Source organism: Lupinus angustifolius, chromosome LG06, assembly GCF_001865875.1.
Source record: "Lupinus angustifolius cultivar Tanjil chromosome LG06, LupAngTanjil_v1.0, whole genome shotgun sequence".
Taxonomy (NCBI): domain Eukaryota; kingdom Viridiplantae; phylum Streptophyta; class Magnoliopsida; order Fabales; family Fabaceae; genus Lupinus; species Lupinus angustifolius.
This window is the reverse complement of record NC_032014.1, coordinates 2836557-2846461: the sequence shown is the minus strand read 5'-3', so window position 1 is coordinate 2846461 and position 9905 is coordinate 2836557. Positions and strand designations below refer to the sequence as shown.

The following is a 9905-nucleotide window of genomic DNA, read 5'->3' as shown; positions in this document are numbered from 1 at the left end:
TAAGGAGAAACATTCGAACCCAGTCCCATAAATTCATAATTCATTCATTTGGATGACAAAGTATTAAAAGTAGAGTTTAAAATATGTGAACTAATAGTGTAAAAAACACTTACACTATCAGCGTATAGATATTAAATCTTTAAAAAAATATTTACACTATATATCTATATCTATATTTCTATAATATCTATACTATACTAGCTATTGACAGATTTTTCTATCATTTAAAATGTGTAGTCTGTATGTCATAAATGTCAAGTATAGTATTTTGGGTTAAATATTTATAAGTTGCAGTTGAATATATTCAATTGGTGTATTGCTCTAAAAAACTAATAATTAACCAAATAACATGGAACATGCATTGAGTGAAGAGGGACATTGAATTATATGTGGTTTTTTTAATAGAAATTAGAAAATAATGAGGGCGAAATAGGAACCACAAATTACACAATGGTGAGTTGGTTATTTTGGGTTTTCCCTTTATTATGTAGTATAAGTATATTTATACAATATATAAAGCCAACACTTGAAATAACTTCTCTAATGGTGTAATTTTCATTTCCTGTTTTACCCTTAACATTATTTAATTTTTACAAAAAAACCATATAATCATAATTAACCACCATCAACACATTAATTAATCACATCTTTCACCTAGATATTATCATAAACATACAAAATTATAATATAAAGTACATCAAATAAAAAAAAAATATTCTAATTATAAAAAAATTAAATATATAAAAATTAAATAGTAGTACCATACAATACTGACCAGCAGGCACGAAATGCCTGTACACACTAGTATATATAAAAGGAAAACATGATGTAACTAGTACTATAATGTAATTTTACCTTTTTATTTTATTTTGCCCTTAACCCTTTTTTGTTTCTTCTATACTATATATAAAGGAAAAATATGGTATAACTATCATCGTATTATAACTTTACCTTTTCTATCTATTTTGTCTTTAGCCCTTTTTATTTCTAAAAAAAATCATATGGAATGCACCAACATATTAATCACTCTCTCACTTTAATTTGTCAATTAAAATAAAGACAAAAATATAATATAAAATACCTCAAATAAAAATTACACTATAAATTATATTTAATACAAAAAAATGTGGTTCGTTTTCGTGACTGGCTATTATTTATAAAGTTAAACTTTTCTTTCCTCCCAAGTATCATTCGATTTTATGTACTAAAGACAGGCTCTTTAATAGGAACCTCCCAATCATATTTTTTTTCTTCATGTATGCAGATCAAATAAAAAACTCATACAAGATAGCAACTTTATGAAATAAAATATAAAATGTAATTACTTTTTGGGTACATTATGAGAATGTATTTGAATAAAGCAGTAATGAATCCATGACTAGAAAGTGTATTTACCTGTTGGGGAAGTTGAAATTGAATGATGCCGGCCTAAGATTCAATTTATTGCAGGTGTAATGTGAGGTGAAACCTCATTCTCCTTTATTTCTCTGAGTAAATTAGAAAACCAATAACATTCCTATCCTACCCATGTTTAATGAGATATATTTTTTAAATTAACAAGGGTGTTTTAGTACTTTAAACAGCTAAAAGAAATAACAATGGCAGAAAAATGAAAGATGATTGTTGAGACCCACGATCTTCACGGTTTAGGACCATTACTCACGTCACATACACTCTTCATTCATCAAAACCAAGTCAAATACGCGCTACTTATGTAGTGCAACACTTTTCATCTCTCTCAAACTCATCTTTTTTCTTCTCTTCAATTTTCAACAATGGCCACTTCCTCAGGTGGTAACAGTTACAGAAATGGCACACCCAGAAGCTCAAATCCGAAGCCACAGGTAAAGGCCAAATCTTTGCCTCCTTCTACCACCACCCATCGCCGGAATAGTGCCGCCAAGGACCACGCTGCTGGTTAGTTTCCCTTTTTATTATACACTACATTGTCTATTTTATACATGATAAATATTTTTAATTTTTTCTTTGTCATTTTGGTTTAAGATAAATGGTTTTAAATTGTACCTTAATTCCATGATGTATAACATTTTAGAAATGAATGGTTTTCTTTACTGGAGGAGAAGTCTTTCAAAATTGTTCAAATTGTTATGGATAACATGCAAATAATAACTAAATTACTATAAAGGGAAGTCTTTATTGAAGATTCATTTAAGGGACTGATCTCATTTTGATGCTAACATGGTTTGTGATGAAGTTCCTGGAAGAGTTAGAGTGGCAGTTAGATTGCGGCCCCGTAATGCAGAGGAATCAGTTGCAGATACTGATTTTGCTGACTGTGTGGAACTACAGCCAGAGGTATATTACATACTAAATAAACTTCTGCCTCAAAATATTTCTTTTTGTTTACAGTTATCTTTTTTCCCACTGTGTATAGTGTACCTTTATATTGTTTGTGTCTATTTCAGCTCAAAAGATTAAAACTTCGAAAGAACAATTGGGATGGTGATACTTATCAGTTTGACGAGGTGCTCACTGAATTTGCATCGCAAAAACGTGTCTATGAAGTTGTGGCCAGGCCTGTTGTGGAGGTGAGTTTTCATCAATCACCATCCGGTATTTTGTTTTCCAAACTTTTTAATCATTTGATAATCAGGTTCTCTCCCAGAAAATATAGGAGAGTGAATGCAAAGGTGTTTCAGGGTTTGTGGTGGAATTTTAATTGCTGTTTTACATGATCAAATATGGTTTCATGTCCAGCATTCAAATGCTAAGTTGAGTAAAGTGATGTGGGTTAACCATATGAGTCAGTATGAATTCTCACTTTGAACTTGCCTACTTTGTGGAGTTCATCACTATTGATTTTCTCAAGAGTCAATTCTTAAGACTTTGCCTTTACTTTGGTGCATGTATCACAACAAATAGTCTCCATATGGAAGACTTTGCATATTAAAAAACATCTATGAATTGGAGTAACCATTCTCTTTCTTACTGTGAACAATAGAACTTCCTTTTATTACATGCCTAACTTTCACCTTCTATAGAGTGTACTGGATGGCTACAATGGGACAATTATGGCATATGGGCAGACAGGGACTGGTAAAACTTACACTGTTGGATGCCTTGGGGAGGAAGACACAGCTGCACGAGGAATAACGGTGCGGGCTATGGAGGATATTTTCGCCAATGTTTCATTTGAAACTGATTCAGTCTCAGTCTCTTATTTGCAGGTACATAGTAATAAAATAGGTTTTGGTATGCTTTTGATGTCTAGTTTCACCGTCTCTACTATTTCTGTCTCCTTCCATTGCTATATATCACATTAACATAGTCAAATTTATCCTATGTTATGAAGTACCTGTTAAGTTTCAGGGCCACCTATATTCAGCTACATTAGGAGTTTCTAATATGGCATTTCTTATCTTCCTTGTTCAGCTTTATATGGAGACTATACAAGATCTTCTGGAACCCACCAATGATAAAATAGCCATTGTAGAGGATCCCAAAACAGGTGATGTCTCACTACCTGGAGCTACCCTAGTTGAAATTAGAGACCAGCAGAGTTTTATACAACTACTAAGATTAGGAGAAGCTCAACGCTTTGCTGCAAATACAAAACTGAATACAGAATCTTCTCGAAGTCATGCTATTCTGATGGTAAATCATTTCACATATCTTGTTGTGGTGCTCATGTTCTTCTGTTCCCAGGTTTTACTGTTCACTATTTCGATTTTTAATCTGTTGGATGACTGCATATGCCTTCAAAACAATAGGTGCATGTAAAGAGATCCATCAAGGGAAGAGATGCAGCTCTTTCAACTGAAAATGGCAATCACCAAGACATGGTTAAATCGTTAAAGCCGTCTGTTGTTCGGAAAGGCAAGTTGGTTGTTGTAGACCTTGCTGGTTCGGAGCGAATTAATAAGTCAGGTTGGTATTTTTCATAAAGGGGATTTTGCCATCTCTTCATCTGTTTGTAGTGGTTTTATATTATCACAGGTTCTGGATCCAGAAAAATTCGTGTCCCTGTCATATTTTTTGTTACTTTATTTTCTATATATCATGATAGACAAATGCTTTGACAAAAGACAAAATCTTTCTAATTGCCTGGCTAATATAGTTCAGTCTTTCATGCTCAAGATATGATTAGTTACCCAATACGAAAGATGTACAGTTTCTTTTTCAGTCTCTGCTATTGTTTAGTTTCATTGCAATGAAGATGACAAATGGCTTTCAGGGTTAAATGAGTTGCTTGTGAACCAAATATGGATTCTTGTCAAAATAAAACTTAATGCCATACTTTGGAATTTTGGGCTGATAAATCATGCAATGTTGCCACAGACCTATAGTAGTCTGATGCAATATAATATGATGACAACTTTTTCATAGCTATACTATGTTTATGTACCACTGGTGCTTCAATTTGATAAAAATTGTTTGCTTATAAAAAATGTTTTTTTGCTTGGTAAAATATCCATGCTACATATTAAGCCTGTTTAACTATTTGTTTCTTAAAAGGATGTGAAGGGCATACATTAGAAGAGACCAAATTTATCAATCTGTCATTGAGTGCATTGGGGAAGTGTATTAATGCACTTGCTGAGAATAGTGTGCATGTGCCATTTCGTGACTCGAAGCTTACTAGATTGTTACGTGATTCATTTGGAGGTAAGATTCAGTGAATATAGGGATTGATATTTTCTTTTCTTTTTGCTTTATCTTAGCTCTTTTGCTATAAAAGACAATATTCTCAATTATGGTATGTTCTGTATTGAATGTTGACGTAGGTATAACACTCTGGAAAGTGGAAACATGTGTCAGTCACAAGTTTTTGCTTGAGTAAATAAAAAACTGGTTTGGTAATTAGAGAAATACTCTGGAGGAGTTTCAATCTGTGCATATAAAAGAGATGGTGAAACTTAGGATGCTTTGGAAGTAGTAATTTGACATTTAAAAATAAATTACTGATCACTGTTAAGTATATTCTTTCTAAATATATCTTTAAAAAAGATTTTGCGTTGAATGTCTCTGAAGTCACCTCTTTTTAAAGTACATTGTAAGTAGAGGGAACAAATATTGGGTTAGAAAATTAGTAGATTAATTAATTAATTCTATATTAAAGATATTATCATGAAATTCATATTTTGATAAGATTGCCAGGCATGCTTAATTTTTATGAATCAAATCTGTGCACTGTTAGTTTCCTGACATGTAAAAGTTTTGACAGGTACAGCAAGAACTTCACTGGTCATTACTATTGGACCATCTCCCCGGCATAGGGGAGAGACAGCGAGTACAATAATGTTCGGACAGAGGGTGGGTTACAATTTCGCTGCTAACTTTCTTGTTTCTCCCTCTACTTTTAAGATTTACATTCCACTACCCGATTACCTGGTCTGTGATATTGCGAGATTTAATTTCACGAGGATAATGCGTAGAATAAGATGTGACTGGATGTCTTTTGATCATTATTAATATGCTGCATATCTGTGCTTCTTGTAGGCTATGAAGGTGGAAAATATGGTAAAGTTGAAGGAGGAATTTGATTATAAAAGCTTATCTAGAAGGCTAGATATAGAGTTAGAGAAACTCATAATGGAACATGAAAGGCAGCAGAAGGCATTTGAGGATGAGATTGAAAGGTTAGCCACAGAAGCACAACATCGAATATCTGAGGCTGAAAAAAACTATGCAGATTCATTGGAGGTTGATTCTATATCAGTTCTATTTGTTTGACATGCATTGGAGTTTGTTGAAAGAGTTTCTTTGACACAGCCATTAATCACATAGTTTTTGCTACAATACATCCATTATATCATATGTAACTAATATTTGAATTGGTATTATTTATTTCTTGAATGCTATTATGCTAGGTCAAGCTGATTTGGTACATAGCATGACTTAAGTAATTTCTTGAAGTTCAATTACAAAAACACGTGTCTGATTTCTTATTGGTGGTTTCCTGGTGAACGTTTATCGGTACTCATTTTCCTTTCTTAGAAGGAAAGAAATAAATATCAGAAAGATTATGTGGAGTCAATTAAGAAGCTGGAAGACCAGTTGGTAATGAATCAATAAATTATGACGAACCTCATAAGAAATCAAGTTGAGATGTAGTAGTTTTTATTATAATGTATTGTCTTCAGCTAATAGAATAGGGGAAGAGTAGAAGATCAAGTCCTCTGGAAACTTGAAGGAGAAATATGACTTAGGGGAGTAATTTCTAGATAAGGATTTTAGTAGCCAAACTTGGTAGTTCAATGAATTTCCCTTGGTTTGTGATCCAAATTTGCCATTTGAGTTATGTTTGGGAATTTTCTTTGAAGAGTTAAGGACTTAATTATTCCAGCGAAGCCAAACGAAACTGCAGTTTGTGATTATGAAAACAATACAATAGCATGCCAGTTTGTGGTTGGGAATTTCCCCCAATCAAGCATTGGTTGTGTTAGGCTCACTTGAGTTATTTTTTCCTAGATTCCGAAGGTGTCTGCTAAGGAACTGAGTGATTTGAAAAAAGTGATTCAGAAAGAGACTGTTTTAAGAAAAGCTGCTGAAGGGGAAGTAAAGAATCTGCAAATTCAAATGGCTGAACTCAAAATGTCAGAGGTATGTTTTTGTGCCTCTGATATCTATATTTTTTACTTGCATCAATTTTCCTCATTTTGTTTGTATCTAAATTAGTTTTACATGGCGATATATTTACTGTGGTAGGCTTCAGGGAAGTCAGAGATCTTAAAACTTCATAAGATGTTGGATGGTGAGGCAAGTCAGAAAGAGAAACTAGAAGGAGAAATAGCAATATTACAAAGTCAATTGTTGAAGTCAAGTCTTGAAACCCATGAGGTAAGCTATATCTGAAATGCAGAAATGTCATAGTTAGTTGGCAGTTATCTAGCTGCTGTTTCATAATAGGATGACCATTTTCCATTATATTTTATTTCCCTCTCATGGTTATCCCACTAGAAAACTTTTCATACGTCTGAATTTAACTATGTAGTCAGTTTGCGTTTATTGCCATGTATATTAAAGTGAGGTACTAATTATATCTTCATTTCTGCTTGAGCTAATTTGACATTATTATGTGGGCAAATGAGTTGTACTAAGACCTTGTAAATGAAAACTAATAACTATTATTCTTTGTCATTTCTGATCATTATGTGCACTACTCATGCATCTTCATCTATGATCATGTGTGGGAATCATATTTGGGGTTATCTATCTCACTATCTGTCACTTATTTTGTAGACAAGACAAGAAGTTGGCAGAGCTGGATTTGAAAATGAAGTAGGTGGTCTTGATTCTCTCATTTCCCAAGTTAAAGTTCAACAGCGAGCTTCAGGAAATGGAGAGAAGCCCTCAATGGCCAAGCTCTTTGAACAAGGTAGTACTTAGTATATATTGGATGTGTATGACAAAATGACATATTTTGTTAATAGGATTTTTTGTCTATTTTGAAATTATTTTTTCCTTATAATATTCTACAGTGGGGTTGCAAAAGATTTTGTCATTGCTTGAAGCCAAAGATGCTGATGTGCGAATTCATGCTGTAAAAGTTGTGGCAAATCTAGCTGCTGAAGGTTGCTGTTTTACCTGCTTATGATGAAATTCCTTATCGTTTGTAGTCATGGTTCTAGGAATAGGATTCAAAAAATGTAATTTGTAGCAAAACAAAAAAAGACTGAAAACATTTAGTATGATCTGCGAGTTATTTTATTTGGAGTCAATGAATCTGTGGAGAAAGTTAAAAGTTCAGTATTCTGATTTTTTTGTGAAAACAAAATATTATCACAAAATCATATTGAACCTTCTCTTGCTTATTCTCACTGTGATATATTGATACATATCATACATATATTTGGTTTGCTTTATGAAATGCACTGATTGGAAGAAGAAGGAAACTATCTCTTAACTTCTGTCCAACTTGGTGTTACAGAAACAAATCAGGGGAAGATAGTAGAAGCAGGTGGGCTCACATCCTTGCTTACACTGCTTAAGAGCTCACAAGATGAGACCATACATAGAGTTGCTGCAGGTGCAATTGCAAATTTGGCAATGAATGGTAAACATGTTTTACCACTTATTTCCAGCTAGTAATTTAATATAATAAAATATTTATCACCGAGCTATCTCGATTTTCCCTGGTTTCTGCAACCTTATTCTGTGTCTTAACAGAAACCAACCAAGAACTCATTATGGCCCAAGGGGGCATAAGTTTGTTGTCAATGACAGCAACCAATGCTGATGATCCTCAAACCCTTCGAATGATTGCTGGAGCCATCGCTAATCTATGTGGCAATGGTAAACTTCTGGTCTTATTCTATTTTTAAAATTGATAAATCACCTGCTGTGTTGAGGTGGATTATACCGCAATGTAAAATGCGCTCAATCTTACTGATTAATTCTTGATAAAGGATCCCTTCTAGTGAGATTTAGGACAGTAGGATAGAAATCATGAACAAACTTGTTGAACCGCCTGCTTTACTGCATGTTTTCTTCTATTTTATTTTGGATGAGAGTAATACAAGCTTTATAGACAGAATAATTTGCTATTTCAAGCTACATAGTAATGTACAGTCATATTCTATTGTTGATTAATTCTGGTAAAGAAAGTTAAATTTGCTACTCTTGTTAGTTGAAATTCCCATTTTTTGAAAGGATTGTGAAGACATTTGTTGAACATATTTCCATAATTAGAATCACAGGCAAACAAAATAACCTGCTGTTCCTAACAATTTTGATGTCCCTGTATCTAGATAAGCTACAAGCGAAACTAAGGAGCGAACATGGTATCCAGGCACTGCTGGGAATGGTCAGATGCAAACATCCTGATGTACATGCACAGGTTGCTCGTGGAATAGCAAACTTCGCGAAGTGTGAGTCGAGAGCATCTAGTCAAGGTAACGTACATCTGCATTTCACCGAAGTCACATATTTTGATGATGAAAAAATCACACTTTTGTCTTTGAAATGATATAGATGTCTTCCCTAACATTCTGACAATGTTTATTATTTAAAAAATTTGCCACATTGTACAGGGACAAAGAGTGGAAGATCTTTCCTTATTGAGGATGGTGCCCTTGCATGGATTGTGCAAAATGCAAATAACGAATCCTCATCAATTAGGCGTCACATTGAGCTTGCACTATGTCACTTAGCACAACATGGTAAGTACTAAGCACACTCTTTCTGTGAACTAGAGACTAAACTTGCACTGGTGCATGTCACTAAGATCCTTTGTTTTTTACACTACAGAAGTAAATGCAAGAGACATGATTACCGGTGGTGCATTATGGGAGCTAGTTCGTATTTCGCGAGATTGTTCAAGAGAAGATATAAAGACTCTTGCGCATCGAACACTAGTCTCCAGTCCCACATTCCAAACTGAAATGAGGCGATTGCGGATAAATTACTGAAGAATAAACTAAATTGGACTGAAATTTGGATGGCTTTCTTCCAAGTTGGAATTTTAAACAAGTGAAAGTGGCTTATTTCCATCAATGAACATGTTATAATTAAATCTAATTAAATCAATGTGATATCTTGCTAGTGTCTAGCTTTTGGAATGTAAATTAATGTGTATATGAAATAAATATATGGAAGGGTAGTGGTAGTTTTGATTCTCTTCCATGAAATAAATATAAGGACAAGAATTGATTTGTTGACTTTTTCTTATACAATTGATTGATTTGTTCATTAGTGGTGATTTGAATTGTTTCAACCAAAAACAATTTGTTATAGACTTATCTACTGTTGTGGCCTTGTGGGCCTCGTGAACAAGCATTGTCCCCTAATGAGTGCCCTATCAAGTTGCAAAAGCGAGTGTATTATTTGTTATTAATGATTATCGTTGATAATTTAAGCTTTATTTTCAGACATATGCGCTTAAACTTACTCGGGAATGAGAAATGATCGAGAAAAAGTAGTAGTAGTCTTTTAATATTATTATT

General features: G+C 33.6%; 1 protein-coding gene across 1 annotated transcript; it reads left to right on the top strand.

Moving 5' to 3' along the window:
- LOC109348920 (kinesin-like protein KIN-UA) lies at nucleotides 1622–9480 on the top strand. Its single transcript, XM_019589532.1, has 18 exons — nucleotides 1622–1917; nucleotides 2216–2316; nucleotides 2427–2549; nucleotides 3003–3188; nucleotides 3394–3615; nucleotides 3732–3888; nucleotides 4477–4626; nucleotides 5186–5274; nucleotides 5461–5664; nucleotides 6433–6564; nucleotides 6670–6801; nucleotides 7204–7339; nucleotides 7443–7535; nucleotides 7892–8017; nucleotides 8131–8256; nucleotides 8712–8855; nucleotides 8994–9122; nucleotides 9211–9480. The coding sequence occupies exons 1-18, from the start codon at nucleotides 1776–1778 to the stop codon at nucleotides 9369–9371; spliced, it is 2553 nt and encodes an 850-aa protein (XP_019445077.1). The 5' UTR covers nucleotides 1622–1775; the 3' UTR covers nucleotides 9372–9480.